The sequence below is a fragment of the Morone saxatilis genome, unplaced genomic scaffold, assembly GCF_004916995.1.
Source record: "Morone saxatilis isolate NCDOM2014 unplaced genomic scaffold, NCSU_SB_2.0 Contig10, whole genome shotgun sequence".
Taxonomy (NCBI): Eukaryota; Metazoa; Chordata; class Actinopteri; family Moronidae; genus Morone; species Morone saxatilis.
Window position 1 is genome coordinate 3576603 of NW_023339652.1, and position 15986 is coordinate 3592588.

Genomic DNA, 15986 nt, shown 5'->3' on the forward strand with positions numbered 1-15986 from the left:
GTGTCGGTCGTGTTCTTCCGATGATAAATGAGTCCATTCCTGTTTTTCCTTTTCCTCCCAGCGAGTTTAAAAGCGACTTCCTGGAGCTGCTCAGCAGACGTTTTGGTGAGTCCTGATTCTGCACGCTTTATCCAGATGTTTAGTGCAACAGCAGCTGTTTACGGAGCTGTTTCTGTGTGTTCTTTTACCCTGCAGGAACCAAGCGAGTGCACAACAACATTGTCTACAATGAATACATCAGCGACAGAGAGCACGTCCACATGAACTCCACCCAGTGGGAGACCCTCACCGACTTCACCAAGTGGCTGGGCAGAGAAGGTAAACTCGCTGAATGGGGAAAGTCTTTACACGTGGTTTGCTTCCCCTGCTACATCAAGAAATGGAAATCCTCTCCCTGAAACATTTAGGAAGGTAACGTCTCTTTAAGGACCAACATTTACAGAGTAGACGGACAACAACAGAAACAGAATCAGACCCAATACGAAGAGATCAGAGTGAGTGCAGGCACTGCTCCGCTACTGAGGCATTATTTGAAATGTGTAACACTTTGCTGAACGTCACCGCTAGGTTTCTGTAAGGTCGACGAGACCCCTAAAGGCTGGTACGTCCAGTACATCGACCGCGACCCGGAGACCATCCGCCGCCAAGAGGAGCAGGCGAGGAAGAAGAAGCAGGACCTGGATGACGAGGAGAGGAGCGCCAAGTTCATCGAGGAGCAGGTCCGCAGAGGCCGCGACGGCAAGGAGCCCGAAGTGAGTGCTGGCAGCTTTTACTGTCTGTACAACATTCAACACCCCCTGTCTGATTCAGGAGAGGAAAACTCCCCCATATAAAACTTTTAACGGGGGAAATGGAAGAAACCTCAGGGGGAGACACAGAGGAGGGAGATCTCTCCCAATATAGAAAGACATGCAATAGATTAAACCAACAAAATCCCATTATATACATATTTTGATGACACAGTTTGTGATATATGAAGATTAGTGTGCACATGCTGAGTGCAGCTAAATACAAACTTAAAATAATATTTTGTTCTGTATTTTTCTCTGTAGGAAACTCCAGTTTACACAGAGCTGAAACGTGAGAGTGAAGAAGAAAAAAGTGAGACAAAAACTGTCATTTTTAGGTTAAAGAGCAGTGATGATAAATGTTTTTTGTCAGTTATTAAGCTTTTGGGATGTCATTATGATTTTGGGTATTCTAACCAAAACTCTAGACAAAATTTAGCGTGTTTGTTCCTTTCTTTCCACTCACCCTCACATGTTTTTCTGCAGTCGCTTTCAACCTGGGAGCCTCTTCATGTGTAGCCGGTCCTTCCAAATCGAGGTACGGGAGTCTCTGCAGTTTGTTCTGCCTAAGTATGAAGGATAATTAAATTACTTTGTCTGACACTGTTTGTATCTCCCTGTAGTTCGGCCCTGGGTGCTAGCGCTCTCAAAGCAGCAGCAGCATCATCCTCCTCTTCCACCAAGAGGAAAGACACGTCCTCCAGTTCAGACTCCAGATCGGATAAGAAGAAGAAATCTGCTCTGGAGGAGATCATAGAGGTATATAGAGGATGATTGTATCTTGTGTTTACATTTAGTCCAGCTGAGTGTTCTGAAAAAGGAGCTTTTTTTTATTCTGTTCAGATGGAGGAGAGGAAGAAGAAGAAGCAGCAGCAGGTCAGAACAGATTACTGGCTGCAGCCCAACATTGTGGTCAAAGTTGTCACCAAGAGGCTGGGAGATAGGTACCACAAGAAGAAGGCTGTCGTCACGGTAACAGTGCTTTGTATTTATTTTGGGGGAGAGCACGTTTATGTGGATGTCGGCCGTGTTGCTAACAGCCGTGGTGGTTTTGGGTTTGTTTTTTTTTGTCGTAGGAAGTGCGAGACAAGTATGCAGCGGTGGTGAAGATAATCGACTCCGGAGACAAACTGAAACTGGACCAGAATCACGTGGAGACGGTCATACCTGCACCAGGTGAGCCGTCAAAACCCTTCAACCCTTCTAACAACGCTCTACAGATCGCTGAGCGTCAAACCGATTAACAAACCTGAGGCTGAAGCATCGCCAAGTGCCTCAGCTGTCTTTTTCTGTCCTCCTCAGCATCTTGTTGTTAAACTCCGCTCCCCGCAGGTAAACGGGTTCTGATCCTGAACGGTCCGTACAGAGACACGGAGGCTGTGCTGGAGGGGATAGACGAAAAGAACTTCAGCGCTACGCTCACGCTCGACTCTGTGAGTAGTCCGGGCTGTTCTCACATCTTAGCCACTGGTTTGTTGGTCATTGTTTCCTGTTTAAAATTATATGAGGACCCTTCAGACAAGTTTCCAATCGACTGTGTAAAGTGTGAATTCACCTATATTACAAAAAGCATAATTTATCATTTACCGTCGGGGTAGTTTTTGGATAGTTTCTGAGATATCTGCTTGATTTCGTTTGTGGTTCTCAAAGCACTGAAAAGTTGCATTTCAAAATAATGCGTCTTCCCACAAACAGTGTATCTCTCTGATTGTTTGGATAATACCCCGAACATAACTTATTATTTATTATCCAGCGCAAAAGGGACACCATACCTACAGAGAGATGTTGCTGGTGACTTTTTAAATGTAAAACTGTCAATGGTATAGAGCATAAATAAAACCAAAACAATATGCATCTGACCACATTCAGTGTGAAAAATGAGGCTTAACCTGTGTACCTATGTTGCAGCAGCAGACATCTTTAAAGTTTCATCCTCTCTCACCTTTAGGGTAAGGAGAAGGGGAAGAGAGTGGACATCGCCTATGAGGATTTCTCAAAACTGGTCTGAACCAACAACCTTCCTGTTTTAACCTCAGGCAGTCAGTTACCCTGAGGGACTCTCTACTGTGTCAGAGTTACCCCCCCCCNNCCCCCCCCCCCCCTCCTCCAAGATTCACCTGTACATACACACACACATCCCACAATGCAATTCCAGTGAGTTATCACAGAGAAAACTTAGAGCAATGTGTTCAATTAGTTTTTTATTTTGTATTAATGTTCAAGTTGATCTACAACATTGCAGATGTACATTTTCTCCAAATAAATTCAGCAAAAGTGACTTCTGGTGTTCTTTGGAAAGTAATTGGGGGGGGAAAACATTTAGAATTTTTAAAATAAAGACTGTAATCAGGAGATGTAGATGCATACAGATACCAAAAAGTTACACGTCTTCATGTCTTCCCCTCTGTCTTCTGGCTCCGGTTTTTTCACTCACTGTTTTAAATGTAATTTTCTTTACAACCCTACTGACCCAGGTGATTAATAAGCAGCATAGCACTCTCGAACGTGTCCCTGGCTGCTCAGAGCGTCTGGAGGAAGCTGTTGAGGTTCGGGACGATGTAATCGGTGTAGTGGCCGTCGATGAAGCCCTTCCCACTGTTGTGTACAAACCAGCAGTAGACGTCTGAGCCGCGCTTCTTATCGAGCCTGTAGTCTTTCTGCCAGCCCCTAATACACACAAACACACAGATTTATGGTTTTAATAAGAAATGGGTTTGTTTCAGAAATGAGTTTTATGTGAGTTAACGTACCTGGTGACGTTCAGCCTGTTGCCCTTCACCTCCATGGTGGCCTCCTTCTTCAGAGGGTCGACTCCTTCGTGAATGTCGTTCACGCTCACCTCAGGCTCTCTGGAAAACTGTCCTGTTAAATAGGGACCGGTGTAAACCTCTGGGTGGCCTTATTCATGTCTTTCTACAATCTAAAGCTTGAGGTCTGGCTATGAAAGTAACACCCTGCATTTTTATCAAAGCCTGTGAGGTTGCTGAGACGTACCTATTAGCCCATGGACCAGAGGGGAGTACCGGTTGTCATTGGCAATGTAGATACCGAGGAAGTCGACGCTGACTGGATTTTTCTTCCACACACGATGAAGTAACACCATCACCTGGATATCGTTATTTATTGTGATGGAAACGTGAGAGTTCTTCACAATGGAAATCCTCACACTGAAACACAGAAACATGAGACAAAATGACCCAGATGTAAATGGCAGTGAGGCAGATGTGACAGGTGTGACAGTTACCCATCCTGTGTGATTTCGGACGTGGCCCCCCAGGTGAAGGAGTGGTTGTTCCTGCCGTCGGTCACGGTGATGTCGACGGTGCTGGCGGTCACGCTGACTCCATCGGGCTGGTAGTAGACCGAGATGGTGCCGAAGTAGGTGTTCAGTTTGTTTTTGTGCATCTTCTTTGAGCCAATCAACTGGCCGTTCACCACAACACCTTCAGGACAGGAGAGGCGGTTAAAAGAGGAGGGTCAACCCATCAGATGTAAGGTCACACTTTAATGGGACAGCCTGAGTTCAATCTTCATAATTTTTGATAAACACACATTCTGGACTGTTACAAGTACAGATTCAAAAGAAACATCTGAATCTGTTGCTTTTTCCTGGTCCAGGATTCCCATTATGCAGACCTGAAAGACATTTTATTTAGTATTCCTACGGAATACTATTGAAGGATCTGGAATAAGTAACCCTTAGTGACTAACGACTAAATATAATATGATACAGAAATGGCTGTATCACAAACACTAGAGGGGGTTTTATCAAAGGTTTGGTACCATCAAAACAACCTCAATTTAACTAATATGTCAAATGAATGTTAAACTATTTCTCAAAATGTCTAAAACAAACTTTTTTAAGATGAGAAGATTGATACTTCTCTTGTATGTGTCTGTTAAATATGAAGCTCAGGCGAGGAGATTCTTAGCTTAGCATAAAGACTGCAAACTTGGGAAACGGTCTGTTCCCAAATTTTAAACTGTACCTTTAAACCCTCTTCAACCCTCAACAGGTCATAACCTTTGCACTGGTCTTGTTTGTTTACAATAATTAAACCAAAATGCCTTAAAATACATACTGTGATGGTAAAATGCCAATGTCCAATGTCCATTAAAGACAGAAAATCTGTGCCAAATCAGGTTGCTTAAGGACCAATATTTGACTATTTATTCAGTAGAGTTTGGTACCTGTTCCACTGTCAGACACCAGGTTGAGAATGTGACCGGGTTTGGAGTCGATGTTGAAGCAAACGTCCATGTTACTTCGGGGCAGGTGTACGATGAAGTGTGGGTCGTTGTCCACTGGATGAGAAACACTGAGATTGTTACACACTGAGTACCGTTCACATTTAACTCAGCAGCTGGACGAGTTGTCATGAGTTTATTGAAGTCAGCAGAAGTGTGTGTGTGTTACCTAAGTTGACCTTTAGAGGCAGGGTCCACTCCTCCGGGCCCTTCTCAGCCTGGCTCGGTGGAGCCGTAGTGGTCATCTGGACCCAAGGTGGAGGCTGGTAGACAACGCGGACTGGACCCGGACCATTGATTGCTGGGCCTCCTCCTAGTCCTCCTCCTAGTCCTCCTCCTACACTCACATGACAGTGTGAAGGTAACCCAGATGTTGTGTCATCAGCATTGTCAGTCCATGTAGTTTGATTGGTTGTGTATTTGATATAGAATTGAAAGAATATATATATTTCTTGTGTTTTTGATACTATATTCCTCCCTATATGTGGTTTAATTTAATCCTTTACTCTCTCTCTCTCTATATATATATATACTATATTTTTTGGTTAGTGTAAATAAAATCAAATAAAAATCAGGTTTCGACAGCAACATTAATCAACACTGAGAGAGTGTATCTTCTGTCAGGCACCTGAGCAGCAGCCATGCTTGGGGTCCCTTGGGGAGTCAGCCAGCAGCCTCTCTGTAGCGCCTTCGCTCTCCACCAGCAGAGCGGTGAGAGGAGTGACGAACTGATGCTCCACAGCCAGCGACATAATCCGCTGGGTGATCTTCCTCTTCTTGACAGCTGTCGGAGCCTGAGACCTGCAGCAGAGCCACACTGCAGCGGTCAGAATACTGACAGTAACACTGATTAATGGTTAGGAGGGACAATACTATTATATTTCTACAAAAACTTAATGTTTTCTTAATGTTTCACCTTTCAGAGAGCAGCTGTTTGATGGTGATGTAAGCCCACATCTGTCTGGCGAAGCCTGTGAACGAGTGCTGCTGCTTGGCCAGCTCCATGTCCAGCTCCGTGGTGTCAGCCTCAGTCTCCAGGGTCATGTCCAGGCGGGACTGCAGGACAAGATGGGACAGAGGACAGTGGTGGTATAAGTCCCATTCCTTCCCTAAACTTTTGAATTCTGCATTCACGTGACACATATTTTCCCAGTTTGGTTTGTCAGCCACAATGCCTGATATTAATAATAAATGAATTAAAGGCCACTCAAAACCAATGTGACTCCAAAATCAAGAGAAAGATGAAGGAGCAGAACAAGGAAATAGTCTGTGTGAGTTTGTTTTTATCTGGTCTGGTTCCATTTAATTTTGCTTTGTGCCAAAGTCTTGTGGGCAGTGGTTTCCTAAGCCTCCATCACAGTTGAACAAAAGTGATTTTCACCTCTAAACCTCTCAGATTGTTTCGTTTAAATAACTGTTGGTGACCTGAAGATGTGAAACTGTCACACAAGAAGGAAAAATTTGAGAAAAATCTGATCAATACAATGTTTTCCCTGCTGAAAGAATCAAGATCCCTCAGTTTGGAACCTCTGAATTAGGAACTATAAGTATTCAGTTCAGCTCTTACATATGCAATGATGTAAAACATGTTGTAAAAGCATAGCTGTGTTGAATATACTCACAGCAGATGCAGTGGTAAAGCTGGTCAGGGTGTTGCTGTCAGACGGCAGCACCTTCCCAGCCACCACCAGCTCTGAGCCGCTGAAGAATTTGTCGAAGCGGTTCTGGGTGACATCTGACACCGAGTCCTCCGGGAACTGAATGGTGATCCTCCTCAGCAGAGGAGAGGAGACCTGGCTGTAAAACATCTGCAAGGGGAAGAGGAGGGAGACTGTAGAAGATGCTGTTCAAGAGCATCAGGAAACTAAACCCTGATCTCTAGTAGAGTTTCTGTATAGCGGTATCATGACTAAGGATGGAAGGAAGGAAGGATTTGCTCATTTTTAATTAGCAAAACTTAAGCTTTATCACTTTAAATTACAGTATTTGGGTTTTAGTCCATCCGTATTAAGTTATTTCTAGCCTTTGTTACTTAAAATCATTGAAATCTAAACCAAAATTCAAATTGGGTTTCGAGTTTCGATACCGGATTCAAATTCACTAATATGCTAAAAATGATAAATAGAGACCCCAGCCACAAGTATAATACATAACATATGATGTGTTGTTTGAGAGGGAATGAGGACAAAGATCTAAGTGATGCCGAGCTTGTTTGCTGAAGGTTAAGTTTTCCTCAAAGTTTCTCTAACCCGTAGCTGTTCTGCAGCATCGTGGTTGGCGTAGATCCTCTGAGCCATGCCCCTGTTCTCCATGGCGATACGCTCCAGGAAGTCATAGTCCACGTCGAAGCCGATGCCCAGCGAGAAGAGAGAAAACTCCTCCCGCATCACCCGCTTCACATTCTTCTGGATGGTGCTGAGCTTGATCTCACCTACAAACACCAATTAGAAGAGTATATTCATGCTATATTCAGAGCTGATTTAAAAGTAGAATTTATTTTGGTCGAACAGGGTCAACCTGAGTCGGTCAGTCTTACCGACAGTGGGGTCTCCATCAGACACCAGAATGATCATAGAGACAGAGCGAGGGTCGATGAGTCCCTGATTGGACGCCCTCACCAGCATCTGAATTGCTCTCATCAGGGCCTCATTGATGTTGGTACCTGGAGTCAAAAGTCAGTAAATTATAGTTATTAACAGACATGTGTTTATGTTTAGCAGACCAATCAAGAAGTTCTAAGCCTCCTACTTGATTAAAGTATAATGTTTTCTCACACCTCCGTTGGGTTTGATGTTCTGGATGTATTTCTTGGCATCTGCGATCTGAATAGAGGAGCCGGGGACCAGCTCCTCGCTCCAGCAACGCACATTGTGGTTGAAGTCAATGATGCTGAAGTGATCATCAATGGTCAGGTCATCCAAAATAGCCTGCATGGCCTCCACTGTCTGCGAGAGAAGGGTGGAGTATTAAATGCATTCTGCAGAATGACCACATGGTGGCAGTGTCTTACAAAGGAGGGGTGAAGAAGGAGCAGGGAGCAGGAGGATGGTTGGAGGGGTCAAAATGCAGAAACACTCCAACCGTGTAAACATCTACCACTTACTTGCTTCATCTTGACTCCCCACATGGATCCACTGACATCAATGACAAACACAATGTTTTTAGGGAGGGGTGAGAGGTTGGAAGGAGCGAAGAATTGGACAAAGTGGCCATCCGAGACCTGGAGTAAACATTGAAGGCTTGAGGGATCATCTTCAATCTGTTTCTAGCTGTATACAATATTAAAACAAGTTCATTAATGAGGCTTTAAACTGTACACTTGGATAACTCGTGTGATAACCTGTAGTTCCCCGGCATTGCTGTCCCTGTTCACGTCATATGTGACCGTAAAGACACCGTCTATAGCGCTTCCAGTGCAGTTGTCACACATTCTCTGCTGCTGTAGGTTGGGCTTGAAGACAATATGGGCCTGGGGACAAAGACAGAATGAATCATACAACTTGTTAGACATTCAGATGCCGGCCTGCACAGAGACTTTTATTATTATTCTTCCACAGGGGCCGCCAGAATCTGCTTAAGTATTTGTTAATTTTCATAATATCCCAGAAATGTCTGGGATACATATCTCTGGCAAATATTCCTAATGCAAGTTCTAAAATGCATGCACCAAATGCACCTTGTGTTAGGAATATTAGGTGGATTAGATAGAGATCCAGATTCTAATGTTTGAATTGCACAGCTCTGGCAGAGTAACTGGCTCTCTGGGTGTTTTCCAGTCTTACCTTGTCTTTGGATTGTGTAACGCTGATCATCCCTGCAAACTGCTCTCCGAGGGTGCTTGGTGTTTGTACCGTGGAAATTCCCTTCGGCTCAAAGATGTATACATCCACCTAAAGAGAGACACCGAGTCAGAGACGAATGGAAGAATGAATGCATGCAAAGCTGCACGTATGTGATGATATTGTTACCTGGAACTGGGGCACCAGCCTTCCAGGCTGCAGGTACAGTGAGTGTTCATAGAGACCCAGCCTGCGGTGCATCATCTCCTGGTAGTGGAGCTCAAACTCAATGTGGCTGCCAGGAGGAACGTGGACTTCCGTCTTAAAGGTCTCCATGTCCTGGGAATTAGCCCTGTTAAGCAGAAACATTTCAGTCTGTATTTAGAGCTTTACAGAAGGTTAAAATCCAAAGGCTGGTCCAGTACCTGATGATGGCTGCTGCCTTGCCTCTGGATCTGGCCTGGGCGTACAGGTTCCTGGCCACTGTCTTCTCCTTCACTGAGCCCACAAATGTTATCCCGTTCACATTCCTGCAACAAAAGAATGAAAAGTTAAACCTTTATAATCTCTCTTTAAAAGACTGTTTGCACTTTGGGAAGTTGGGCTCACATGGTAAAGTTGGTGATGAAAGCTCGTTTGGGGATCTGGACGTTGAAGCCGATGCTCTGGGCTTTGGAGCCCGAATTGACCACCGAGCTCCTGACGGTGGTGTGGGCGAAGCGTGACGTGATCCGGCTCTCCACCTTGTAGCTCTTGACGGTGATGTCATCTCCACGGATGGCCTGCGCAGCCAATCACAGGATAAGTGGGGATGGATGATGGGTGTCAAGGGCTCAGCAGTGGAGAGGATGAAGTTTACAGGCGACTTTTCTGACATTAAAGACTTCTCTTTCTGAGAATTCTTGACTTTTTCTGACCTGGACCTCCTCTCTTTTGGTGAAATTTGAAATCTTTCATAAACCTTTAATGCACTGATTCATTGTGTATGTTGTGTTTAGGGATTATCCTACAGAGAACTTGGAGCTAGATTTGATTTTTAGCCTTGAAAAACACATATTTCTTTAATTTTCACAAGGAATTTAAACCATATATTGGATATTCTTGATTCAGTTGGTCTGCTCTCAGTCTTGAATTAGTGTCTTTGGACCTGGTGTTACAATTTGTATGAAGTATGGTTGCTTTTGGTTTATAGTGCTCCTTCTCTTAGCAATTAGCCAAATTTAAATCAGAAAGATATTGTCATAGTTTGAGATTATATAAAGATAAATATAGAGGCAGAGAAAGACAGACCAAAAAGGGAGGTTTAGTAGGATTAACAGGAACAAAGTCAATAACCCGTCAGTCATGGGAATCTCTTCAAACAGCAGCATATTGACTATTAGATAAGGTTAAACTCTGTCACAGTGGAGAGGGCTCGAACAACAAGCGGAGAGTCATACCTCAAAGTCTTCCTGCTCCTCGCTGGTCAATATTGCTCTCTGAAACACACACAGACAAGTCATCAGCTTGAATCTGTTTTAATCAACTCTTTGGGAGAAGATTATAAATCACAAACTGTTGTGGGTTTGTTCGTCGATGCCCTTGCTTATTTCTGTGTAATCAGTGAAATTCATTCCACGGATCGATGATTGCAATCATTGCAACATCAATGAGAGAAGCAAACCCGCCATTCATGCTCTGTATCATACAGTTAGACATGTATGTAAATAAGAAAAGTCAATTTGTTTGGAGGAAGAAGATCCCACCTTGTGTCTCTCCCGATGATCCTGTAGATGTGACTGGTGGCAGAAAGAAAATAATGATGAAAATGAGATTTATTTAATATAAATTCAGTATTTTTTCTGCAGCTATTTAAGAAAAAGGAGCTTTTTTAAAGTGATCTAACTTAAATTTAAACAAAAAAAATGGTCTGACTCGCAATACAAAAGTGAGTTTTAAAGGTAAAGTTTAGATAAGAGAAAAGAAGAAAGTTTTAATAACGTGAAAATATCAGACTTAACTAAATGAGTAACACATACATTGTGTATATTTTCTGCAACAATTCAGAATAGTTGCTTGTATTTATTTTATGTGTATCATGTGATTTAAATCAAATCTGGACAGAGATTGTGAAATACTGGCAAAAAATGGCCCCTCTGCAATACAAAGGTGAATACTGAAGTGAGTTTTAAAGGTCAGCAGTCAGAGCAAGAATTTAGATACATGTATACACAGAAAAAGTTCTTATATGATATACAATTCAGTTCACAAATTCATAAAATCTCAAATAAAAAAATATGTAAAAAAAGGGATTAATGTCTTCTTCATATCAGTTAATAAAATAAGTCCTCCAACTACAAATAGTAGAAATGTATTCATATATATCTTTCCATTTATAAATCGAAACCAATTTAGGATAGATATCAGTCGGTTAAACTATATTCTGTAAATAAAAAGTGACATACAACAGTGTTTTTCAAGATTTCCACCCTTTCCATAGTCCATGATAACCCCCTCCAACTCACCGTCTCGTCCTCCCATTCTCCATCTATCACAAACTCAAAGCAGCGGCCCTGTTGGAGGAGCAGGAGCCCCAGAAGCAGCAGCAGAAGACGCTTCATGTTTCCAGGCCTGTGGGCTCAAACACACATACCCTCACACACATATATATTTAAAAAAACACAGCGCTAGGAGACAGACTTCTTCCTTCTGCAGGGAGAAACACAGCCGAGCTGCAAACTAAAGGTTAAAATCCACTGAACCGATCGACTCCCGGCCCCAGTCAATATTTGTTGTCTTTCATGTAACCCAGAAACAAGAAGGAAACTTTGAAACTTGACCTGCAGTGTGGGCAGGGTAAATAGATTTGGACTCTATCACAAGTTTCCCATCAGACAGATTGTTTTAAGGATTTGGGACTCTCATATAAAAGTCACAAACTGTCCACATTTCACTAAATATGGCTGTAATCGTGGTTAAATATCATTCTGGTATGTTTCCAGGTACAATATAAAAGGCACAGACATGAATATTTTCATGACACAGATCCCCAGTTTACATGGGAAAGGTTGCATTATACCCAATTGCCCACAAGATGGCACCAAAGTAGGTCAGACTGCTGGACGCTTGAAGCTAAAAGTAGATTTATTTATTTTTTATTCAACTCACTCCCTAAAAATCAATTAGGGAGAGAATTGGTATAAAATTATCATTGAAAAACAATAAAAATTGAGGCAAAACAAATATTTACCAGAGATCCGAAGCGTTTCATTTCATTTTAATCTTCTAATTAAGTTAAATAAACACATAAAATTACATTTTCTTTTGTTTCTCAATGGCAAATGTCGTCTAAAATAAGAGCTGTTACAGGAAAACCTTGCAAATTTATATTATTGTGTTATGAAACAGGTCATATTTCAGGCAGCTGATGGAAGGTCATGGCTAATGGTAGTGACATGCTGCCTTCAAGTCCGTCTTGTAAATGCAGCCTCTGTGTTGTGTTTACAGTGTGTTGTACTGCAGAAGAAGTATGATCTCTTCACTGTTAATAAAATCAGACATGAAGGTTATGCAGTGGATGATGATGATGATGATGATGATGGATGAGCACATGCACAGACTCATAACATATTTATAAAGACAGTCATTTAAGCTAAACATACACAGTGCAATAAACTAATTAATGCTGGGCAAATTTGCTGTACTTTATGTACTATTGGGTAGTTTAATCTACAGCAATGCATCATATTCTATAAGATCATCATGTCTGTAGCATCGTTCTCTAAAAAGTCAACTTTTCATGAGCTTAGAAAAACATTTTTCATCTTTAGGATGATGCATTTTCCAACTAATCCAAAAAGGTTTTTAAAATAGTTTATTTAGATTAAAAAGTAGGAGATTGTTTTTCCTTAATGGGTAGAATAGCAGTAAATATAACCAAATGTGAAGAAACATGGTTTTTACTGGACAGGAAGGCTATAAGAAAATGGTAAAATGCACAGTAATTAGTAACTAAAGCTGTCAGATAGATTAAGTGGAGTAAAGAATCCAATATTTGCCTCTGAGATGGAGCCGAAATATAAAGTACATGTACCTCGAATTTTTCCTTAAGGAGCATTGAGTAAATGTACAGGTTGGACACTTTTAAGGATATTTTAACTCATAACTGCAACAATTCCGACACCCCCTGAAGGCAGCAGCAGCAGCAGCTCTAATTGCCCCTCACTCAGGAGTGGGATAGAAAACTCTGCATCTCTCTCCTCCAGTGGGTGGGCGTATTTTTCCTCTGCACACCGTGTCACCTCTCTGTCCAGTCACTCTGATCCGGACACACGGAGACTCGGAGACGCTGCGCGCTGGAAATAATGTCCCATTCATCTGTTTGAGTTTTACTGGAGAAGGACTGCAAGATGCTGCTGTTGACTCTGCTCGTGTGTTTCAGCCCGAGTGTACTGGGGCAACTGGAGGAATCCCAGTTTGCAGATGAGATTGATTCCGACTTTGCAGACTTTGATTTAGGCATTGTAAGATATTTAAAAGATGTTGTATATTCTGGTGTTTGGATTTCCTTATTTGACTCATTTGTTTTGTACAAACAGGCGCCACGCAGGGTCCCACGGCAGGTGAAAACTATACTATCCAAGGTAACGTCAGATTTAATGCAGAGATATGAAGCTTTTTGAATATTTCCCTATTTTTAGAGGCTACGGGTCTGAGTTTAGAGGTGCCCTGTCTTTGCCCTGGGGTCTTTGGTGTGATAATTTGGCACATCATAATAAATATTGATACCTTTTATTCTTTTAAGACTCTCAGTTTAGGAGTTTATAGTGAACTGACCTTTAAGAAAACAGTTGATTGAACATAAATTTGTATTTTTTAACAGTGACCTAGAATGCATGACCTAGTTTTAGTTATTTTGAAGCATATTTTGTCATCCTAAACTTGCGCACTTTGGGTGTGACGCACAGGAGATCCGCCAAGCGCGCAGATGTGCCAAAGTATCTGTAATGCACTGGATCTCAGCTCATGGGAACACATTTATACGCTTCAGTTTGGTGATCGTAACTATGGGGGGGTTCTTGAAATGAGATATCTTGGCAAATCAAAAAATAAATGGAGGGAATTTTCGATATTTGCAGCTGGAGCGCGTAAAAACGTGCCAAACGCGTTTATAAACAGTGATCTGGTGATATATGGTGGTTCTTCAGGTTTTTTTTAACGCTTCCTTTTGCAGGAGACTAAACCTCACATCCAGGAACTCTCCATCAAGACCACCATCATCTCTCGTTACGCCTTCACCGCGGTGTACTGCGCCATGCTCAACCGGCACTCCGCCGCCACCGAGGGCGTCTTCCAGTTTCAGGTTCCCGCTAATGCCTACGTCTCCAACTTCACCATGTAAGAGTCGCACAGGTTCACTTCATAGTGCACTTAAAATCATAACAATACGACAAAAAAAAAATCATAATCAGGATAAAAGTTAGTTGTAGGCAATTGTAAAATATTCTGGAACCATTAAGGAGCATGTTAAAATTAGGGAGCATCTTAAAACTCACTCACAGTCTTCTACACAGTGGTTTTTTGGCTTGTGACCCTTCATCTGGTGTTAATCATGGTGTTGATATAAGAAAAGCAATGGATTTTGGATTTTAGGAAAGCAGAATGAGGTAAAAGCTTCCAGGGTTTCAGAAGAAAAGGGCAACAACAGTGGAAAGTCAGAAAAATAGATGTCTCCTTAAACACCTTAAACCACCATCAGTTTTATCTTAGGACCCCTAGAAGGGTCTTGACCCCAGGTTGGGAACCACTGCTCTGCAATTATTATTTAAATGGTTTCCCATTAAGATTCTCATTCTATTTCCTGTGGATATAACCAATGACTTCTTACAGTCAGTCTTGAGTCCCATTACGGCTTATTAATAATAATAGAATAATAGTTTATGGTTAATATTTAAAGCAGACTTATTTCTGTATAAACTAAATATCTTATCAGCAGAAGATTTAACATTAAAGCTACTTTAAGATACCACTTTAGCACTAAATTGCCAAATAATAACATCGCTCCACATTTGGAAGGTATTTTATGAAAAGAAAAAGGATTTAGTGGCTTGAAGAATTTATGATGTTTTGGTTTCTATGGAGACGCTAGCAAGGACCTAAGAGTGAAAACTTTTATACTGCTGTTAACACACAGCAACCGGAGTTCATTCATGTGCAGGGCTGTTACCCATACATAGGTAACGACAGGATTTTGTCCTCAAATTCTGTCTTTTGTCCGAGAGAAGCCCAGTTGAGATGTGACAATAGGTCGCCCTGAATATGAGCGCCGCTCTAATCCTCGACCTTTGCCCCCGCGAACCAGGATCATCGGAGGGCGTGTCTACCAGAGCGAGGTCAGGCCAAAGGAAAAGAGGGTCAAACAGGAGAACGGAAAACCCAAGAACAAAGAGTCAGGTGATGCAAGGTAAGAGAAACCTGAGAGCGTGTGTGTGTGTGTGTTTCAGTATGTGTGGTCACTCCTATGGTCTGGCGTCTCCTCCTAATTACACAGCCGCACTTGCAACCTCTAATGTTCCTATTTTGCAAACAGAGATTGATAATATCCCCACTAAAACCTCTTTTACCACAACTGGGCGGCCACAAAGAGCAAGTGTGTGTTCAGTATATGTGTGTGTTCAGTATATGTGTGTGTGTGTGTGTGTGTGTGTGTGAGCAGACTCTGAAATAAGATCATTGCTCCAGAGACGAGGATTGCCATATAAATCTGTGACCCAAGAAGTGACATGTGGAAGAAGTGACATCAGATTTCCAGCTGTCGTGCAAAAAAGTGACATTTCATTAAATGAAGTTCGGTGATTCAATGACTCCGTTGTAAAGGACAGAGCCGAGGAGGAAGGAAAGGATTGAAGTGGAAGATTTAAGATTAGACAGAAACAGAACTTCCATATTCATGATATCACCACTTGGACTGCTCAGTTCACCGCTCCACCTCTTCTGTACTCCACCTCTCCGGTACTCCACCTCTTCGGTACTCCACCTCTTTCCTAATTGATCCAATGTTTATCTTCTGTCATCTATATCTTATGTTTTATTTTGCTGCTCTTTTGCTCTAAACATACAAAATACAAAATCTTATTAAACAAATACTGAGAGACAGTGATGGATAAAATCAATGAGTTAAGAAAGTTAAAAT

At 42.1% G+C, this 15986-nt stretch overlaps 3 protein-coding genes across 3 annotated transcripts in view; 2 read left to right on the forward strand and 1 right to left on the reverse strand.

Moving 5' to 3' along the window:
• Positions 1–61: 61 nt before the first annotated feature.
• kin (Kin17 DNA and RNA binding protein) lies at positions 62–3062 on the forward strand (the record flags this gene model as incomplete). The annotated part of the gene is given in 10 exon segments (XM_035675592.1): positions 62–105; positions 196–318; positions 568–752; positions 1053–1101; positions 1275–1326; positions 1412–1547; positions 1632–1760; positions 1865–1964; positions 2121–2221; positions 2737–3062. Coding segments are annotated over 10 exon segments (979 nt in total), but the record flags the coding sequence as incomplete, so codon positions are not given.
• Positions 3063–3184: 122 nt separating this feature from the next.
• itih2 (inter-alpha-trypsin inhibitor heavy chain 2) lies at positions 3185–11597 on the reverse strand. The gene is made up of 21 exons (XM_035675452.1): positions 11320–11597; positions 10561–10593; positions 10255–10293; positions 9425–9597; positions 9241–9345; positions 9005–9167; positions 8819–8926; positions 8377–8505; positions 8140–8256; positions 7813–7981; positions 7573–7698; positions 7286–7467; positions 6659–6844; positions 5953–6092; positions 5665–5837; positions 5206–5373; positions 4980–5093; positions 4033–4231; positions 3783–3955; positions 3539–3650; positions 3185–3455 (listed from the first exon to the last, which is right to left on the reverse strand). The coding sequence occupies exons 1-21, from the start codon at positions 11413–11415 to the stop codon at positions 3308–3310; spliced, it is 2853 nt and encodes a 950-aa protein (XP_035531345.1). The 5' UTR covers positions 11416–11597; the 3' UTR covers positions 3185–3307.
• A 1422-nt stretch (positions 11598–13019) lies between these two features.
• The window catches only part of itih5 (inter-alpha-trypsin inhibitor heavy chain 5), a 14858-nt gene continuing 11891 nt past the window's right edge, over positions 13020–15986 (forward strand). The window contains exons 1-4 of the mRNA XM_035675441.1: positions 13020–13317; positions 13393–13437; positions 14028–14191; positions 15156–15257. Of these exons, the coding sequence (XP_035531334.1) occupies positions 13204–13317; positions 13393–13437; positions 14028–14191; positions 15156–15257 (425 nt within the window). The 5' untranslated portion in view covers positions 13020–13203. The remainder of the gene's footprint in view (positions 13318–13392; positions 13438–14027; positions 14192–15155; positions 15258–15986) is intronic.

What these genes read in the sequence shown, in the direction of transcription:
- itih2 (XM_035675452.1), bottom strand. Translation starts at nt 11,415, where the DNA reads ATGAAGCGTCTTCTGCTGCTGCTTCTGGGGCTCCTGCTCCTCCAACAG. An exon ending in GCCTCTAAAGGTCAACTTAG is followed by an intron (nt 5,094 to 5,205) that starts GTAACACACACA and finishes TTTCTCATCCAG; the next exon opens with TGGACAACGACCCACACTTC. An exon ending in AACAGGCTGAACGTCACCAG is followed by an intron (nt 3,456 to 3,538) that starts GTACGTTAACTC and finishes TGTGTGTATTAG; the next exon opens with GGGCTGGCAGAAAGACTACA.